The following is a 21818-nucleotide window of genomic DNA, read 5'->3' as shown; positions in this document are numbered from 1 at the left end:
GGCAAGAAGCCCGAGACTACTCTCATCAGGATCTTTGGCTCTGTTTGCTACAACCTAGTTCCTGATGAAAGAAGAAGAAAGTTAGATGACAAGGGAGAGCCTAGAATTTTTCTAGGCTATAGTACAGAGATAAAGGGGTACCGGGTGTATATGCTGAGTTCCAGAAAACTTGTGATTAGGAGAGATGTTGTGATAGATGAAGGCTCACACTAGAATTAGGCATAAGAAAAAATAGATAAAATAGGAAAACTAGTGACAAGAGGAGATGAACCTGTACCAGCTCCATTTTCTTCTGAGTTGGAAAATAATGAGGAAGTTGGAAATGCTGGAAGTGCTGATGGAGTTAGGATAAGAAGTCTCTCTAAGATATACGATTCATGCAATTTTGCCTTTAAGGAACCTGCAACCTATTAAGAGGCAGTCATATCTTCCTCTTGGAAGGATGCTATGATTGAGGAAATTGCTATGATCACAAAGAATAAAATCTGGACTTTGATCCCTAAGCCTGAGGGCAAGAAGATAATTGGTGTCAAGTGGATTTTCAAACTCAAGTTGAACCCTGATAACTTTGTGAATTGGTACAAAGCTAGGCTGGTGGTAAAGGGATATGCCCAGACTACGGAAATTGACTTTGGGGACACCTTCGCTCCAGTTGCAAGACACGAAACCATCAGAATGATCCTAGCAGTAGGAGCGCATTCCTAGTGGCAGGTTATGCACGTGGACGTCAAGTCTACATTCCTAAACGGTGATCTCCAAGAAGAGATCTATGTTGATCAACCAGATGGATTCATAGTTGAGGGAAAAGAGGATCATGTCTATCTGTTACATAAGGCTTTGTATGGCCTTAAGGAAGCTCCACGAGCTTGGTACCAGAAGTTGGACGAATACCTACTATGTTTTGGTTTTGAAAAGAGTAAGGCATAAGCAACGCTATTTGCCAAACACGATGAAAATGGCAGGAGGCTGATCACTGCCATTTATGTGGATGACATACTGGTGACAGGAAACAATTGATGCAAAATGGAAGAATTCAAAGGACAGCTTGAGGAGATGTTTAAAATGTCTAACCTAGGTGAAGTAATATACTTTCCGAGAATAGAAATAAAGTAAGTTCAGAATAGGATTTTTCTATCACAAGTAAAGTATGCACGTGAAATCCTTAAAAGGTTTAATCTGATGGAGTGCAAAGTTGTACCTACTAAAGTATGCACGTGAAATCCTTAAAAGGTTTAATCTGATGGAGTGCAAAGTTGTATCTACTCCGTTAATTCCAAACCTGAAGTTAACCAAAGATGAAACTGGTGATAACGTGGATGAGGGAAGGTACAGGAGCTTAATTGGGAGCTTGCTGTATCTCATAATTTCAATGCCAGATATGTTATTTGCTGTGAGTCTGCTGTCACGGTTTATGTCATCTCCAAAACAATCTCACTTGGCAGTAGTAAAGCATGTATTGAGGTATCTAAAGGGAACCCAAAATTATAGAATTTTATATGAGGCAAAGGAAGAAAGAAGGCTGCTCGGGTATACTGATAGCGACTAGGCAGGGAGTCTCGATGATGCACGCAGCACTTCTGGCTATCTATTATTGTTTGGCTCTGGTGCTTTCTCCTGGGCATCTAAAAACCAAGAAGTGGTTGCACAATCTACTGCTGAACCTGAGTATATTGCTGCCGCAGGTGCTGCAAATCAAGCTGCATGGCTGAGGAAAGTAATGCAGGATTTGAAGCTCGATGCGTCTCCGCCAACCGAAATTCACGTGGATAATAAATCGGCCATAGCAATCGCTAAAAACCCAGTAATGCATGGTCGAACCAAGCACATTAATTTACAAGTTCCATGCAATTAGAGATGCTGAAAAGTGTGGTGAAATCCAGCTCACTAATTGCTCATTCGATGAGTAGCTTGCAGATATTCCGACAAAGCTACTTGGAAAAGGGAAATTCAAAAATATGAGAGAGAAGTTAGGAATTGTATGGACTGATTCTTAAGGAGGAGTGTTAGATTATTAAGAATCAGTTAAAACTTATTTTTATCTTGAATTTGAATTTCAGTTTTTTGGATTCAATTGTAACTGGATATGGTAGAATTTGAATTCAATTGTGAGCCTATCACTTCACGAGAAAATGGAATTTATGGTTGTAAACCAGCTTATTTAAGCCATACAAATAAAAATGGAAAGGGCAGACCTTTTTCTTCATTGCCTTCTTCAAAACCAACTAAGCACCGAAACAGAGGCATTTGCAGGGTTACACTCTGTTTCGGTGCCCTCTCTCTCTCTACAAAAGCTATGTAAATAGCATTTGCATACAACAAATTCCCACACGAAAATATTACAAGGAGACTAAACACGCGATCGTCACACAATGGCTGGGAAGAAGGAATCGTGCTACAATGGCATAGGGAGATCTGCTCCTGGTGTGCGGCGCGACGACGGGAAGACGTACCTGCACCCGGGAACACGAATTCACTATTGGCACGCGATGCGATGACGGAGAAGGAAACCAGAAGGTGCTGCGTGCGGCGGCGCATAGGGATTCCGATATATTTTTAAATCAAAATTCAGGTAAGAGTCGGGTTATTTTTCATTTGAGGATTCCACAATTCTTTCTAAAATAGTTTGTTAAATTAAAATATTTGTTGAAATCTAAAAATTGATTTTTATGTGTTATTTTAATCAGCAGTTTCATAAACCAGCATATGCATATTGAATAGAATATGTGTGATTCTATTAATATGTGCAGATTAATATAAGTGTGAAAAACTATATGTATATAATATGTTGCTGTGTGTTTGCGTGGTGTATATATATATATGCAAGCAGCTCGGTGTGCTGTGAATACTTTAAATATATATTAATGCCCTCCATGCATGTGTGTGTGTGTATATATATATATATATATATATATCAATTTATAGGTATATAGATGCAGGAAGGATTGTGTGTGTTCCTGTGTTATGTATATACAGATATTTGAGGGTTTGTTTATTATATTATTTTATTAGGTAAAATTAAAAACATATATATACATATAAGTAAGGTACTAGTATATATTAAATAAATTTTATGTTTTTGTATATATATCTAAATGTGTATGAAGCCGTGCGAAAATGTAAGTAGATATATATGTCCAATTATATGAGGGTAAATATGCCTCACCCGTAAATTAAGGTATGTATTTATGCAAATATAGAAGCTGCATTTATGCATATTTAAAAAATGAATATATATCTACATACTTTGTATGGATATAAGCTATGTATGTGTTTAATGTGCATAGATATTCCAAGAAATCATAGGTATTTAGTTATACATGTGATTATGTGTTTTATGTTTGCTGATATAATTATAGAAACTATGAAATTATGATAATTTTATTGCAGTAGTTTATGTATAAATGATTAATATATATTGCAAGAAAGTAGACGTATACATAATTAGTATAAGTTTATTGTTGGATATAGTTGTGCTAATATAAATATATGTATGTTTTAGAATCTAATACGATATGATGATATTTATAAATGAGAATAATATGTACAGTAGTTAGATATAAATATTTTGGAATGAATAATAAAAATGATGAGTTCTTGATTGCTTTTTTTTTTGTATACTTTGCGATAATGATGATGAGTATGATTGTCTTTCAAATTAGATTTCTATAAATATCAAATCTACATTTGTTTTGTAAAAATATGTATGATTGTTTGGTTGCATATCTCTGCCTGGACACTGCTCTATTCTTACTGAGTTTGTGAATCTCAACCTAATTCACACCCCCATTCCAGTGCAGATTAGTTCAGATCAAGAGCACGTTCAGGATCGAAAGAAGACTCCGAATGAACTTTTAGTGATTTTAAAAGTTTTGTTGGGAAGTGAATCTAGCTATATTATAGTGATGAGATTTAAAAAATTTTGTGAGTATCATGAATGGTAATTCTGTACAAGAGATGTATCGTTGACTTATAAATTTTAGCATAATACTGCATAAACAATTAGGTTCTATGTGTATGACAACGCTCTCCCTTAGAAGAGAAGGCAAGACGTTACATCTTTACTTCAGTTTGTTTTATGTTGAAAATTCTTACCATTCCAAAATCAGAAATTTTGGGATTCTTTTCTCTATCTAACAAAATATTACTAACTTTGAGATCTTTATATATTACTTTTAGTCTATAATGCTTGTGAAGATGCAAAAGTCCTTGAGTGATATCATCAACAATCTGAAACTTTTTACTCCAGTCTAATATTATTTTTTCATTTGGATTTGATACAATAAGAATATATATTATCAATAAATAAATTAAAAAATTAGAATTAAATTAAAAAAATTTATACATAATTAAGTCGAGTAAAAAGATAATGAAAATATGTTTAAAGTAATAAAAATATAACTTCATAGAAAATATAGTCGAAAATAAAGAAAATTATTTTAAATTTTATTAGATTAATAAAATTTTAAATCTATATTTCAATTTCACTTAAAATTTTTAAACAGGTTATTTATTATCATTTTAAATAAAAAAAAATTGATATTTTAGAAAGAAAAGATTTACCAAATAAAAACTTGTCCAAGCTTCGATTAGGCATGTACTCAGTACACTAAAAGTTTTTCACCCTCCTTCACACAACAGCCTATGAGCCTTACGAGATTTTTATGTTGCAGATTAGCAATGAGTTTCAATTCATTCATGAACTCCTCGAGGCCTTGTGAAAACTTCTCGGATAACCTTTTTATTGCTACTACTTGATCTTGAGACAAATTTCCCTACAAAATAATTATCAAACACATTATATACATATATATGACAATTCGAATGAATAATATTAATTAAGAATGTGTATGCATATATATGTAGAACACATTATATACATCGGAAAAATTATTCGTAGCTAATAAAATGCTCTTAAAATTAAATTTCACCAGCTTCCCATCCTCCTGCCTACCTTCACTAAGTAAAATTCCTCCTAATCACATTTCTCTCTGCTCCTGCCATAATAAAAATCATGACCATAAATATTAACAATTAACAATTAACAAATCATGAGACCCATTAAATATAATTGGTTCATTTTTAAATATCTATTAAAAACTAATAATATACTAAATTACATTTACATAAAAATTATTTTATATGCTATTATTATTATTGAAAAATTAAATAAGGAGAGAGAAAAACAATACCGCGATCCCTTGAGGTCTTCCTCCGCCATAGACAATAGAAAGCAATTACAAAAATGAGAAGGAATACAATTAAGGCAGTGGATGTGGCAGCTACTATCGTCTTTTTCTTTATGAGCACACGATTATCATTCTCATATGACCCATCTGCAGCAGCATCTTTAAACAAATACATCAAACTAAATCATTACATAAATTCTACGTAAGAAGAAATGAGCAAGAAAAAGAAAAATGGTAGATAAAATCCAGCAAAAGAAATTAAACATACCAGATTTGAAGCCTGGAGATCTCTACCCTTATCATCTCCAGAGAGCAATTCTACAAGATCTAGCAAATCTCCATACTAATTCAAAAATGTAATTATATCATTTCTTCCTTCCACATCATCATCCCTTACTTTATTGTTCGGCATATCCAAGTAACCATATGCTGAACAAGAGCAATTCCGCAAACACCAGGACTGGCATGTACTCACATTCATCATCCCTGACATTATTGGTCGATGAGGAAGTTTCATCTTCTGCAACTTCAAAAACCCGTCTCTGTTGTAGCACTCTAAATCTTTTTCCACCATGCACCCACCAGACCACTCTTCTTTATCCCATTCTTGTTCATGTCTAGGCTTAGAACAAGGCAGACAATTAAGAGGATTTGCTCATCAAGTTGCACACATCAGATGCTCCACAATGGCCATAGAAGTCACACATACAAGATGGTGCACTCCAAAGAGATGCCCATTCATTACTGAGCCAAAAGAGAAGCTCGATTTGTCCATCTGATGTAAACAAAACCCTGGCTTTATCTTATTGTTTTGGTGAAATAAGATTGAATTTCAGATAATGTTCATCACCAAGAAAGTTAAACATAAAGAGCGAGATATCCATATTCTTCCACATACCATATATGGAGTCTGTTTCGCTTAAACCTAACACACAACTTCTCCAATATGGTTTAGAGTTCTTCCAGATGAGGAACTCAGTAAACCCTTGTGGGTCGATTCCAACAGAAAATATTCCTGGTCTTGGATCTTGTTTGTTTGACCAAGATGATAGAACAAGTTCTTTGTTCGTTGCTTGTTAAAGCTGAGTTTCTTTCCTGTTAATGCTATCAGAAGAAGTTTTAAAAACTTTCCCACAAGGTTTCTTCGTTAAGTTGGAGAAGAAGATTTCCGTCATCTCTCAACAATCCAACTGTTGTGTTTATGGAGTGCTGCGACATAATATTTGCTGACCAGACAATCTTCCCTACACTATCTAAAATCAATATGTTGTTATCTCTGAGAGTGAATTTACCTGGAGAATCCAGAGGGGAGTCTCAGTTGGCAACCCACACAACTGTTTTTGTGGGGGATAAATCATGATACCAGATACCCACATAGCTCTTGTTGGAATCCTCCAGACTGAAGAACCCTAATGCAAATGTGCCAGTTGCAGAAATCAGGGTTTTGTTTCCAGTGATGTAATCTCCCAACAGCATATTGCCTTCGCATCTGTAAAGCATTCTGCAAAGAGAATATGTTATTAAAAATACAAAAGCAATCATGATATCATGACAACCCATTTGAAGAATTGAAGATTTTCTCGCACTAGAGAATCATCAAAACAAGGATATTTATAGTAATAATGTTCTATTTAGAAAAAAAAACGACTTCTAATTACCTCCTTGATCTTTGTAGAATGGTTTTTGTAGGATGGATTGGAAATATGACTAAAGTTTTGAACTTTACAATAAAAACTTACGAAAATAATTTATTATAGGTATTTTTTATTATTAGAATTCACCGTTCTAACAATTTGTTGTCAAATTAATAAGTATTCTAGTATGATTAAGTCCTTAATTTTCTCTTATAATTAAGTATAATTCTATTATACATGTCAGAATTTTATTGTAATCCTCCACTTAAGAATATGTAAAATAAAGTAGAACCAGTTGCTCTTTTTCTTTTGGGGAGAGTAAAAGATATTAATTGCCTAATTTCAGTCAACTAATTTAGACTCGTTGATGCGTCTATATCCTTGAAAGAAATGTGTTGTTTCTTAATGACGGTCCTTTGGTAGTTCTCATTCACTTATATCCTTGTTTTATCCAAGGACCCAAACAAGCCTTTGAGAAATCAACGATGAATTATTCGTGGCAAAAACATAAAATGGTCCATATATTAATATGAGAAAATGATTAATCTATAGCGAAAAATTGGAATTAAGTTGTACTATTGTAAAATTATTAAATTATAATGGTTTAATTGATGTAATGATTTTGAGAATCTGTATGTGGTGCATGTAATTCTGTTTCAACTATAAGTTCAGTATGTGATGCAGGTGAGTCTGTCTCTAACATGGGATCAATAAATGATGCAGAAGAAGAGGTAGACACATTACCGGAAGTGATTGGCGGGAAGAAATTGTCATAGACTCCATCATCTGCTGAAGTTGTAAACTTGAACTTGAATCTATCACTGTTACAATCTGCAAAGTAATCATCAGTATAAGGTATGTTATTGACTTCTTTTGCAAATGAAGAAAATGGGAAGGTGTGTTCAACAAAATATACAGCCCATGATACAATAATTTTTTTGAGATGTGAGGTCATAAAGTTTAAAGCCTTTTACATGGGAAGGATAGCCAAGGGAGATGCATCTAGTGACTCGAGGATCAAACTTTGATCTTTGTGCTGGATGTGCAGATGCACAACACAAGCAGCCAAAGACTCTCAGATGATTGAATTTGGGAGTAGTATTGAACAATAATTAGATAGGAGTTCTACTGTCGATGATTGGAGAGGGTATCTGGTTAATGAGACACACTACATGAAGGACACAGTCAGTCCAAAATTTCAGCGGTAGATGGGCTTGAAACTGCAATGACCTTGCTACATTTAGTATGTGCTGATATTTTCTTTCCACCAGACTATTTTGTTGTGGTATATATGGGCATGAACTTTGATGAATGATCCCTTTCTCAGCATAATAATCTGGCATGTCAAATTTTTTATCATTATCAGATCTAATATATTTTATTTCCTTGTTGAACAGCACTTCTATATATTGAAAGAAACTTGAAATTAGCTTCCTCACTTCTGCTTTAGTCCTTATGGGAAATGAACAAGTGTACAGACTCTTATCATCAACAACTGTTAAAAAATAATGGTGTCCATACAAAGAAGCAACAGAGTTTGGACCCCAAATGTTAAGATGTATCAAATCAAAATAATATTTACTTTTTGAAATACTTGTAGGAAATGGAAGTCTTTTTTGTTTGGCTAAATGACAAACATCACAATCAAAAGAGGAACAACGAAAAATTGAGTTATCAATTTGTTAGAGTATATGAAGTCTTGGCAAAGTGGCTAAGACGGAAATGCCAAAGAGTTTATCATTTATAACGTGAAAAGAGTTACTAGGATGTTTACTAACAGAACTAACAATGAGAATTTCTTGGTTCTCGGAACTTGGATGATATTGTCTGCGTCTTTTTTTAGCTATACCAATCATCTTCCAGCTTTGTGTATCCTGAATAAAGAAACATTTATTGTTGAATGACAAGCATAATGAAGTAGTTTGTATTAATTGGCTAACAGAAATGAGGTTTAATGAACAATTAGGGACATATAGAACATTACGTAAAACAAGGATAGGTGTCAAAATGCACATTTCCAGCATGTGTTGTATATACTGTTTGTGTATTTGGCAACTTAATATATGTATTACTTATAGGTCTGCAGCAAGTGAAAAGACTATTAGCCTTACTATATGGCATGAAGCCCCTGAATCTACTATCAATTAATCTATTTTTGTTTCAACAAAATGTAATAGTGAAAAAGAGTTGTTGCCTTATTCTGCAGAGGGAGTAAAAGTGGTTGAAAGGTTGCCTATCTATGACATGGAAGAGTTGTTGTGTGTGACTGTAGGCTGTTGGATTAAGGCCAGAAGTTTCTCATATTGTTCCTTTGTAAAGGCAAGAGGCACTGCTTCTGAAATGATGCACTTATTGTTGAAATTGGCACAGGAACTAGCACTATTACAACTCATGTTTGCTTCCAATTCTACTAAACAGGTAATTATTTGACTATCATTTGGGTTATTTCTTTGTCTTGATCTATAACCAGGTGGATAGCCATGCATTTTATAACACCTACCCACTATGTGGTCTACAAAACCACAGTGAGTACATGTTACTATTTCCATTTCCTATTTTCGGCAGCCATTGTGTGTCAGCCAAAGGAGCTACGGGGAGATTGTGGTGATGTGGAATGAAGATCGTATTTGATGCATGGATGTCCTGATTGGTGAAGTCTCTCTGTCCGTTTTGTTTAAGAGTTGCAGGGGAGGGGTGGAATAGGTGTTCTCCAGGATTTACTGTAGAGGCAATAAGGAGGAGAGGGAACTTTTATGGAAAGAGTTACAAACTTGTAAAATGAAATGAGGGTGTTACTGAGTGGTTGGTGGTGATTTCAACATGATTATGAAAAGAGAGGAGAGGAGTAGTGGTAACTTTGAGACTCAACTACTATGGAATTTGTTGAAGCTGTGGAGGAGCTTGGATTGGCTAATATCCCGCTTGTGGGACGGCCATGAACTTAAAAAAATCAGAGGGTCAATTCTTCTTGTTCCAGAATCGATAGATTTCTCGTTTATTCTCCTATTCTCATTTACTTTCTTGGTGTTACACAGACTCTGCTTCAGCGTGCTATCTCTGATCACTACCCCATTTGTCTCGTCACTGATGGTATCCAGTGGAGTCCAGTTCCCTTCAGGTTGGACAATAGGTGGGTACATAAGGCAAAATTCAGGGCATCAGTGGAGGAGAAGTGGAATGATTATGTGGTATCTGATACTACTTCATTCAGAATTGCACGCAAATGATATTAAAGAGTGGACAAAGGAGGAACTGAGAAAAGAAGAGGAATCTACGGGTAGCTTGCTAAAGGAATTAGGGGATTTAGATGATAAAGAAAGCAGTGAAGGTCTGGCAGTGAAGGATTGGTGCAGACGGGATGAAATAAAATTGTTGGTGGCTAGACAGGCCAAAATTGAAGAACAGACATGGAGACAGAAATCTAGGGAGAAATGGTTAAAAGAGGGTGATAGGAACACTAAATATTTTCATGCTTTAGCTAGCCACCAAAGACGATGCAATTACATTGATGAGTTGTGGGTGAAGGGAGTGAAATAAAGTGGAAATCACAAAATGAGAAAGGCTGCCATGATATACTTTAAAGAGTTATATGAAGAAGAGTTTAGGATTCAGCCAAGACTTGATGGTTTAACTTTCAAGAATATTAGCGTGGATAGCAGGAAGAATACTGAGGCTGTTTTCACTAAAGAGGAGGTGCTTGCGACCTTAAAAATGCTACAATAGTGACAAGGCCCTAGGGCCGGATGGATTCAACATGAATTTCATCCAAGTTTGTTGGGATGTGATTAAAGATGATGTTATGGATGTATTTGAGGAATTCCACCAGAATGGGAAGTTTGTTAAGTTCTTTAATGCCATTTTTTTTTTGTGTTGATTGCCAAAAAGAAGGGGCGAAGCATGTCAATGATTTTTTTTAAGTAGAGAAGGTCAAAACAATGTTGTTTTGGGAAATTAAAAAATGACACTGTTTTAATTTGAAGAAAAGAAAAAGAGAAGGAGGTGAAAACGACGTTGTTTTGATAGCATCAAAACGACACCATTTTGATGACAAAAGAAAAAAAATGAGGGAGTTGCAGAGGCGAACATGCCTATGCAAAAAGAAGAAGATGAGGTGTACACACCTTTAAAACTCACCAGAGATGGAGGAGCCGAGGTGTGGAGGAGTCTTCTTCTTCTATTTATAAGAAGAAGAAAGAGGCAGGAAAGAGTGATGGATTGGGTAAAGAGAGAGAAAGTTAGAAAGAGAAAGAGAGGGAAAGAGAAAAAAAAAATATGAAGAAGGAGATGATGGTAGCGGCAGCGGCATGCCCAAATCATTCCCGATATGCGGTAGAGCAAGAATAGAGAGAAAGGAAGAGGAGTTGCGCGCAATGGAGTAACGTTGGGAAAGGAGATCAGAGCACGGCAGCCAAGGTGTGATTTTGCTCATCTGCATCGTTTTTCAGCGCGATTTCACTTGATCTACATCAAATTTGAGTGTGCGGTGCATTCTACGACATGTTCCGATCGATTCGTGGCAGCACGCAGTCGTCCGGTGGCAGCGCGTGGCAGTTTCTGGCAGCAGAGCATGTATGTTCTGGTGACATCATGTGGAGGCATGTAACGGAGCATCTTTTCGATGGATATGCACGATTATATTTGGCACACTGGTGGTGCGCGTGGTGACTCTGGCAAGTGGGATCGCGTGGTCAAAGTAAAACTAGTTTTTGTTGGATTCATTTCTAAAAATCTCTCATCGGTTAATACACATGTTATGTATTTATGAACGAGGAAATTAACCAAGTGACAATGAAGATTTAAAGGAGAGCTAGACCCGAGTCAATAAGAATTCTAACACTTTTTCTTATTCACGTTTTCCACTACGGGTTTTATGAACTCATCCTATTCGGATGTACACAATTCCATATGACTGGAAACTAACATGATGTTGAGTATGATGTATAATTATGTACTCATATTATTACTTGTATGTATATGCAGATTTTATGCATGCTAGTTATCAAGTTATAAATGTGTATGACACATATATATACATATATAAATGTATAATTGTAGGTTATGCAACATATATACGTAGGAATACATATACGCCTTGTGTGAACATACAAGTATATTTATGTTGTATATGTTGCGTGTTAATATATATACTTATTTAAGTTGGTAACTGTGTATATAAAATGTATATATTGTATTTATTGTGAATTTTGTTGATGCATAATATATATATATATATATATGTGTGTGATATATAAATAGGTGCATGTCTGAGTAAGTCATCTAGTGGCGAACCTGATCAGTAAAAACATAACATAAAAATCTTCAAAAGATGAAAAAATCTGTTTAACCAGTATCACCGAGGGAGGTATGTGTGTGTAGCCTTTTGGCGAGTGATCATAGTGAACCATACCAATGGATACGGCTTTAGCCAGACGTGACGAAGCAATAAAAATTGTAAACTTTATACTATGTACTGCAAACTACAAACTGTGAACTGAACTGTAGCGTATTCACGTGGTAAAGGGGATCCTTACTGCCCTCGTTGATGCCGATGAAAACGGCATTGTGCGGCGAAACTATTTTTAATAAAACATAAGCTGATTGGAAGTCATGAGTGAAGTTTATGATACTAAAATACTGAACTAATATCTACTAAATTATTTACTGCTTAAATTATGATACTGAATACTGAATTATATAAATTATAGAACTGTTGATGTCTTGAATTATATTACTGAAATAATAAATTTTGAATGTTTACTGAACAAACTGATTAGAAGATTTAGTGATTGAGTATGTGCATGTCTTTTTTTATGGGCACTACCCATTTTCCTTACTGAGTTCGTGAAGCTCACCCTAATTCACATCCTCCAATGCAGATTAGTCCAGATCAAGAGTAAGCTCAAGATCGAAGGAAGACTTTGAAGAATTTTTAGTAACAGTAAGGGTTCGTCTTGTAAAGTCAATTAATTATATAATAGTGATTTAATGTAAAGAATCTTGTAAGCCTCATATCTTGTAATTCCGTGTATGGATGATTGAATCTTAGGTTTTCATTTATTACTGCGTAAATTTATTAGACTATATGTGTGGAATAGCGCTCATTTCTCTACGGAGAAAGTGAGTCGTTATAGGTTTAGTAGTTCATCCTATAAAATCTTCATCGAGTGTAATATTTTGTAACCGAGAGGTTATTTTGTTTCAAACTGTATATTTCTTCTTGTAGGTCTAAAATTATTACTAACTCTTCTTGAGCAAAACGATCATGCAAATACTTCCACAGGTCTTTTGCATGATCAGTCCATATAACACTCTGCACTATAGATGGTGACATATATCTCATAAACTAAGAGAGCACAATTGCATAACATCTCTCCTAGGATTCATACATGTGATCATCCCTATCCGGCACCTTTAAAGATCCATTTATAAATTTTAATTTATTCTTTGAAATGAGTCATTTTCATTGCCCTAGACCAGGAGTAAAAATTATTATATGTGAGGACAAAGGATGTAAGCTGCAAAGACGGATTCTCACTCAGATGCAAATAGTAAGGACTTGCAAGGATTTTCTCCATAATCGACGGTTCTGATGCAGTTGTTGAAGTATTCATACCTTGACTGTGTAGAGGCTCCGAGCTATAAAATAGATTATTGTTTTACTCTTTTGAGTGATTAATCAAACAATGTTGTAAATCTTGAAGGTAGGAAGGAAATCGATGAAGAAATTTCATCTATCTGTAACTTTAGGTTTTCTCCTTCTTCATATGTTGAGAGATAAAACGACGAAGAAAGTTAAGATAGAAAAATTTGCTCTCATTCCATATTAAAATCTAGAATCAATAACAAATTTGTAAAAACCTGAAGGCGATTGTATCATATTTGAAAGCAACAGAGAGAGAGAGAGAGACGAAAAAGGAGAGTAACTACTTCGTGGATAAAAAATGAGCCGATTGTTTTCATTAATTAGACTGGGTATTTATACACAGGAATTAAGCATAATTAACGATCAATAGTTACAATTGATTAAAACAGAGCAAGCTATAAAGCAAACACCAACATTCCACTTCCACATAAATGGGTGTCTTTTATGCAAATGCCTTACAGATGGGCAAAAAGAGATAGGAACTCAAAAATTCCAAACTCATACGTAGTTTGGAATTTTTGACCAGGTACAACATAATTGAAAACAATAGTTAACAAAACAAATTAATTGCTATTAGAGACCCAAATAAGGACGTAAAATTAATCAATAAACAAACTAACAGAGAGAAATGAGTAATTCCAGATATCAATACCTTGATATCAAAATCAGCACCGCCAGTGACGAGTAGACCTAAAATAGGATGGAAGTCTAGGGTTAGAACCGTTTTGATATTGTGCCAATTTATCTGTACTGTGCCTCTCCTCATTACTTCTTTCTCCCTCTTCTAATACACTTTGTAGCTTGGATTTTTTCGAGAAAAGGACAGAAATCAGGATTTTGTTTTTGAGAAAGAGTGAGAAAAACATTTATCATTTGGCACAAACTTGTTTTGATTCGCGTACTTGAACCGTTCTTCTCCTACGCCCCATTATCCATATGAGTCCGACCTGAACCACGATGCTTTTTCTTTTATTTTTTACCCATGAATCCATATTGCCATTAAAAATATATTTTTTTAATAAAAATTATTAATTAATAATCATTATCTAGCATTTTTCATAAAAATCAATTTTTTAATATATTTTATATACTTATTGATTTAATCCAAATTATACTTAAAATTTCATCTACTAAAACTTATGTTATCCTACACAAAGAGTTTGATACAGTTTTATGAATTATTAGTTCCCATTTTTAATTCTATTTTAGTAATAAAAATTAAATAGTATAAATATTTATCTTTACAAGGTAATTAAAAACTAGCATAGAAGATATTTAACTTTTCAAAAGCATTTTTTGTTTCATGTAGAAGTAAATATTTCTTAAGATGCTAAAATCTCATAGTCTTTTTCTGTTTATATTGTTGACTTATGTTTACATCAATTAAACACATATTAGGGATGTGTTAAATTATTTTTCTATTTTATTTTAATAAATTAATATTTTAAAATTATAGATCTTACGTAGTTCTTTTCATGTACTTTAAATATTGTTGTAGATTATTGATTGTTTATCCCAACAGATTTTTTTTACTGTATATTCTTATTTTCGTTGTGAAAATTTTATGGTATATAAATTTTGATTAATCAATCTAAAAACTTTATGTTATAATTAGATCCTATGAAAGTCTTTCTTTATAATTAAAATTATAAAAACTGCTTAACTTTGCAATATTTCTAAATCAAATTGTAAACATTTTGATATAAATGAGTTAATATAAATCCAATTTTAGTTACTTTTAATCAATATGCGAATTATTTTATGCTTATATTGAGAATGATATTTCAAAGAAAAAAAAAGAATGGAGATTGAATAAGAGGATAAATATCCATCTATATAATTTATATATATATTTTTTATCCTTTACATATCATATAAAATTTTACTAAATTACAAAAACTAGTATTAAATAATCTTTTAACTTATTGCTAATATAATTTAAAAATAAATTATTTCACATTTGTTTACTATCGAGCCTCTGACCAAGTTATTGTCATCTCATTATAGGAATGAGAATTGAAAGGTTGGTGAAGACTTGTATTATCATTGCTCATCCAAAAGGCAGGTTCTTTGGGAGATGGAAGTAAGATAGTTTCGTTTCCTAACATCAAAATCACCGAAGACATAATTGGTCGATCAATTGGTGCTTCTTGAACACACAACAATCCAATATGGATACATCTTTCAGCTTGTTGAATAGAACATGTATCACGTATTGATGAATCTATTATCTCCAATGCTTTACCTTTTTTCCACTCTTTCCATGCCTAAATTGTATTTTAAATATAATTAATTTCAAGATTGAAAATTTTATTATTGTAATTATTTATCATAAATATAAACTTTTAACTAAACAACACTAGAAGAGAAAATAAGTAAGAGGATATAACTCACCCATATTTGGAGAATTTGAGAGAGATCTTCACAATGAAAATTAATATTTCTTTTTCCACTCACAATCTCTATCAACAATACTCCAAAACTAAAAACATCTGACTTCTCTGAGAATTTTCCATATAAACCGTATTCAGGCGACATATAACCACTGGATTAACAATCAAAATTTAGTCTAATTAGTATATAGTAATTTAATTAAAAGTACAAACATAAAAAAATTAATAACACCAATAATTAAAAATGTTGTCAAGTGTCTATTTTCATACTTTAAGAAAATGTTAGTATGAAATAATGTACTTTTAACATTCATAGTAATTTTTTCACAAATTTACATAATTTTTTGCTTGAGAAAATACTTTCCTTTGGTTTTTTAATTCGTTGTCACTATTCCAACTAAAGGGATATAACTACTATTGAATGTTAAGAGAAGTCTAAGTTTGTTATTGTAATCTATCCAACACACTCATAAATAAAGTTATAATTTCATTAAATTAAGAATTATGAGTTGGTCATTGTTAACTAATAATATACCTACAAAGTATCGAATTCTACATCTTAAATGATATTTGAACATGTAATTTTTACGAATATCTTAATCATTGCACCACTATATTTTTTATATATATCATTATACTTTAGATTCATATTATATAATGTGTTAAAAATTATTTAATTGTTTAAATAAAAAAAAAAAATTTGTATTGTATTTAAATGTACTACATTAGTAACAGAATAAATAGAATGTTTATTCATACTTAAAAATAAATTTTAAGTAAGAAAAAAAAATATACTACTTCAAACTTTTTCTTTATGAGAAAAAAAGCTAGGTTGGATTTGTGATCCATTTTTTATTGCATGATTAAAAAAGACAATAGATTTGTTGAAACTTAATCTAATTTGGTCATTGCAACCCCATAACACACTAATGAGTTAAATTTTCGAGTTAAGAAGTTCAATAAAAATGTAATCTAATGTTTTACCATACTTGTACAAATTAATAATGAGTAGAAAAAAATTTCCTACAATAATTTATATATACCTATTGAACCAAGTAACAATAGTAATTATATAATTAATTATTCAAAAAAATATTTAAAATTTAAAAGATTTTGTTTTAATAATATATCAATATATTTATTTATAATTTATAACTGTCTTTCAATGATGTACTATATAATTAGATTTTTATGTTGAACATTAAAAATAAATCCATATATAACATAAGCAAGCTAAAATGAAGAGAAAGGTAGAAAAAAGACTTACTACGTTCCTACTACTTTGTTGGTCTTTGCTTCAGTTTGATTCATGTCAAAAATTCTTGCCATTCCAAAATCAGAAATTTTGGGGTTCATTTCTCCATCCAACAAAATATTACTCGCTTTAAGGTCTCTGTGTATTACTTTTAGTCTAGAATGCTTGTGAAGATATAGAATTCCTTGAGCAATACCCTCAATAATCTGAAATCTTTTATTCCAATCTAAGATTCTTTTTTCATTTGGATCTGATACAATAACAATATATATCATCAAAAAATAAATTAAAAAAATAAAAATTAAATTAGAGACACTTACAAATAATGGAATAAAATATGACAAAAATTATGTTAAAAGTAATAAAAATATAATCTTATAGAAAATTTAATTTCAAATAGAAATAAAAAATTATGTTTCAAATTTATCATGCTAATAAAATTTTGAATCTGCTATTTCAATTTCACTTAAAATTTTTAAAGAAATTAATTTTTATCATTTTAAATAAAAAAAAAAGAAATTGATGGTTTAGGAAGAAAAAATTACCGAATAAAAATTTGTCCAAGCTTCGATTAGGCATGTATTCATAGACCAAAAGCTTTTCACCATTCTTTACACAACAGCCTATGAGCCTCACAAGATTTTTATGTTGCAGATTGGCAATGAGTTTCAATTCATTCATGAACTCCTCAAGTCCTTGTGAAGATTTCTCCGATAACCTTTTTATTGCTACTACTCGATCTTGAGGCAAATTTCCCTACAAAAATAATTATCAAATACGTTATATAAACATATATGCATATGTTTGTATATATAGACACATATATGACTATTTGAATGGATAATATTAATTTACTAGGTATGTGTATGTATATATAAAACTTCACCTTATAAACCGCACCAAATCCACCTTCTCCTAATTTATTTGAGTCGGAAAAATTATTCGTAGCTAATAAAATGCTCTTAAAATTGAATTCCACCAGCTTTCCATCCTCCTGCCTGCCTTCACTTGTAAAGCTCCTCCCAATCACATTTCTCTCTGCTTCTGCCATAAACGAAATTATAAGTACACTAATAATCAATAAATCATGAGACCCATTAAATATAATTGTTTTATTTTTAAATATTTACGAATAATTAAGTAATATACTAAATTATATTTACACAAAAAATTATTTTCCATATTATTATTATTATTGTAAAATTAAATAAGGAGAGAAAAAGGAATACCGCGATCGCTTGAGGTATTCCGCCACCATAGACAGTATAAAGCAATTATAGCAATGAGAAGGAATGCAATTAATGCAGTGGATATGGCAACTACCACCTTCTTATTTTGAATGGGGACATGATTGTCATTCTCATGCGACCCATCTGTAACTGCATCTTTAAACAAATACATAAAATTAAATCATTAAAATAATTTCTACGTAAGAAGAAATGTGTAAGAAAAAGAAAAATTTATAGGTAAACCCTAGATAAAATCCAGCTAGAACTAAACATACCAGATTTGGAGCCTGGAATTCGAACATAGAGATCTCTACCCTTATCATCTCCAGACAACAATTCTACAAGATCTAGCAAATCTCCATGCCAATTCAAACATGTAATTATATCATTTCTTCCTTCCACATCATCATCCCTAACTTTATTGTTCGGCATATCCAAGTAACCATACGCTGAGCAAGAGCAGTTCTGCAAACACCTGGACTGGCATGTACTTGCATTCATCATCCCTAGCATTATTGGTAGATCGGGAAATTTCATCATCTTCACCTTCGAAAACCCATCTCTGTTGTCGCACTCTAAATCTTTTTCCACCTTGCACCCACCAGACCACTCTCCTCTATCCCATTCTTGTTCATTTCTAGGCTTATAACCAGGCAAACACTTACAGACCGGCCATGAAGAGGATTCATTCATCAAGTCACACACACCAGATGGTCCACAATATCCGTAGAAGTCACACATATGAGATGGTGCACTCCAAATAGATGCCCATACATTACCGAGCCAAAAGAGAAGATGGATTTGTCCGTCTGATGTTAAAAAAATCCTGGCTTTGTCTACTTGTCTTGGGGAAATAAGTTCGAATTTCATATAATGTTCATCACCAAGAAAGTTTAAAGTAAAGAGGAAGTTGTCCATATTCTTCCACACACCATATGTAGATTCTGTTTCATTTAGCCCGTACACATTGCTTCTCCAATATCGTTTAGATTTCTTCCAGATGAGGAACTGAGTAAACCCTTCTGGGTCAATCCCCATAGAAAATATTCCTGGTCTTGGATCTTGTTTATTTGACCAAGATGACAGAACAAGTCCTTTGTTGGTTTTCTTGTTAAAGCTGACTATCTTTCTAGCTACCGCTGTATCAGAAGAAGTGTTAAAGCTTTCCCACGCTATTTCTTCGTTAAGTTGGAGAAGAAGATTTCCGTCGTCTCTCAAAATTCCAACTGTTGTGTTTACGGAATGTTGCGACGTAATATTAGTCGACCAGACAATCTTCCCTGTACGATCTAAAATCAATAAGTTGTCATCTCTGAGCGTGAATTTACCTGGAGAATCCAGTGGGGAGTCTCTGTTGGCAACCCATACAACTGTTTTTATGGGGCTTAAATCATGATACCAGATACCCACGTAGCTCTTACTGGAATTCTCCGGACTGAAGAACCCTAATGCAAATGCACCAGTTGCAGAAACCAGGGTTTTATTTCCAGTGATGTAATCTCCCGACAGCATATTGTCTTCACATCTGGAAAACATTATGCAAAGAGAACATGTTAGAAAAAATACAAAAGCAATCATGATATGATGACAACCCATTTGAAGAATTGAAGATTTTTTCGCACCTGCATAGATAATCATCAAAACGAAGATATTTATAACAATAACATTGTATTTTAGAAAAGAAAACGACTTTTAATTCCTTCCTTGACTTTTTATAATGGGTAGGAGACATAAACTCAAGTATTCAACTTTGTAATAAAAATGTACGTAAAAAACAATTTATTATAAGATTTTTTTTCTTATTTGAAATTCATTGTTCTGACAATTTACCGTCAAATTAATAAGTATAATTTTCTTATACATGTCAGAATTTATTGTAATCATTTGATATATGTAATTAAAGCATAAAGTAGAATTAATTGCAGTTTTTTTTTTTACTTTGGGTTAGAGTCAAAGATATCAATTGCCTAATTTAAAATTTGGAAGTCAAATGATTTTGACTTTCTGAAAAGTTTATGTCTTTGAAAGAAACGTATCTGAGTTGATTCTTAATGATGGTCCTTTGGTAATTCGCATTCATTTATGTCCTTGTTTTCTACTAGGACCCAAACATGCCTTTGAAAAATCAAAGATGAATTATTTGTGGCCAAAACATAAAATAGCCACGTTTTTTATATACATATAAGTATCGATATCTTAATATAAAAAAATAATGAATGTGTATCAAAAAATTAACAAAATTTTTATAATACTAAAATGTTTTTTTTTTCAATTTATATTTAAAAATCTCTTTAATAAAGTCTTTAATTTTATGTTTTAAAATGGATTAAATCTGAAAAAATTATTAATTTGTGTCCTACAATCACATACCATATAAATGTGTCCCGTAGGAGGACAGCCATACACCACATAAAAAGAGTTTCTTTAAATATAAAAAAATAAGAATAAGTTAGCTTCACATATTTTTACTTATTATTAATTGCTTTTTTTTTTGTTAATGTTGGAGTGAATTAAATGCAATAAACTACCGGACCCACAAACATTAATGGGGCTTTAGATATTAGTCATTTTCTAGGATTTAAATGCCAATTTATTTAATAATTTTCTTTAACCTAATTTAAAATTCTTACACTATTTTTTTTTTGGAAAAATTTTATACAATAAATTAATAAAATAAATTTAGAAATGATAAAAAATAATTTATGTAATATATCTCAACTTGATGATATATGTTATCGATAAAGATATGCGATTAAATTATCTAATTGAATGAGAAATTGATCTTGAAATTGTTACCGTTCGAATCTCAATATCGGTAAGTACGGACGTTCGCATAATATTTTTAACTAGTAGAACCGTTAAATATTAAATATGCAGCAGAACTATATTTTAATACACATATTTTATGATAGAATAATTATTTATTTATAAATAATTATAACATTTAAATTGATCTCAAAAATGAATTAATATAATAGATAGTAATTAATTAAATGAAATTTATTCATTTTTTTAAAAAAAAAGTTGTAAGTTTCTCTTTAAATACATCATTTCTTGTCTTCTTTTTGAATTATGGTTGTTCTTCCTTACTCAGAAGTCTAATCCATTTTGAAGAAATTACCATTAAAAGAATAACATAAAGTTGACCGTGACTAAATGCTAGTTAAGGCAAAAATAAATATGTAACATCACAAACTTAATATCGGTGACGACGTTAGCATAATATTTTCAACTAGTGGGACAGACAAATATTAAATATTTAGTGGAACTATACTTTAATACATATCTTTTATAACATGATAATTATTTGTTTATAAATAATTAGAGTATCTAAATTAATTTACAATATTAAAATAAAACCTAATAAAGTTTTTTTCGTCATCTTCTCTCACATGAATGGGGGTGAAGTGGCATGAGCTTCACGAACTCAGTAAAAAAAATTCTGTAACGGAGACTTACGTACATATGTTCATGCAAT

General features: G+C 32.2%; 1 protein-coding gene and 2 long non-coding RNA genes across 11 annotated transcripts; 1 reads left to right on the top strand and 2 right to left on the bottom strand.

The window, feature by feature from the left end:
* Positions 1-4555: 4555 nt before the first annotated feature.
* On the bottom strand, positions 4556-6919 carry LOC148253247 (uncharacterized). 2 transcript variants are annotated; one of them, XR_015821574.1, is made up of 5 exons: positions 6845-6919; positions 5455-6687; positions 5190-5345; positions 4952-4994; positions 4556-4772 (listed from the first exon to the last, which is right to left on the bottom strand). It is a non-coding gene; the product is annotated as an uncharacterized LOC148253247 (long non-coding RNA). The 2 variants fall into 2 exon arrangements; XR_015821573.1 differs by lacking the exon at positions 6845-6919 and having other exon boundaries at positions 5455-6836.
* Positions 6920-7299: 380 nt separating this feature from the next.
* LOC148253246 (uncharacterized) lies at positions 7300-11879 on the top strand. Of its 2 annotated transcripts, XR_015812819.1 has the most exons (3): positions 7300-8063; positions 9027-9238; positions 9386-11879. It is a non-coding gene; the product is annotated as an uncharacterized LOC148253246 (long non-coding RNA). The 2 variants fall into 2 exon arrangements; XR_015812818.1 differs by having other exon boundaries at positions 9027-11879.
* Positions 11880-15271: 3392 nt separating this feature from the next.
* Positions 15272-20080, bottom strand: LOC148253245 (receptor-like serine/threonine-protein kinase SD1-7). Of its 7 annotated transcripts, none has more exons than XM_088222865.1 (8): positions 19963-20080; positions 18616-19865; positions 18341-18496; positions 17998-18155; positions 17657-17867; positions 17124-17361; positions 15858-16008; positions 15272-15730 (listed from the first exon to the last, which is right to left on the bottom strand). In XM_088222865.1, the coding sequence occupies exons 1-8, from the start codon at positions 20070-20072 to the stop codon at positions 15431-15433; spliced, it is 2574 nt and encodes an 857-aa protein (XP_088078991.1). In that variant the 5' UTR covers positions 20073-20080; the 3' UTR covers positions 15272-15430. The 7 variants fall into 7 exon arrangements, with proteins under 7 accessions (XP_088078991.1, XP_088078995.1, XP_088078990.1 ...); XM_088222869.1 differs by having other exon boundaries at positions 18616-19566; positions 19669-19979; XM_088222864.1 differs by having other exon boundaries at positions 18616-19979.
* Positions 20081-21818: the final 1738 nt, after the last annotated feature.

The sequence above is a fragment of the Carica papaya genome, chromosome 6, assembly GCF_054855325.1.
Source record: "Carica papaya isolate Zhongbai chromosome 6, ASM5485532v1, whole genome shotgun sequence".
In the NCBI taxonomy this organism is placed as follows: Eukaryota; Viridiplantae; Streptophyta; class Magnoliopsida; order Brassicales; family Caricaceae; genus Carica; species Carica papaya.
This window is presented reverse-complemented; position numbering and strand designations above follow the sequence as displayed.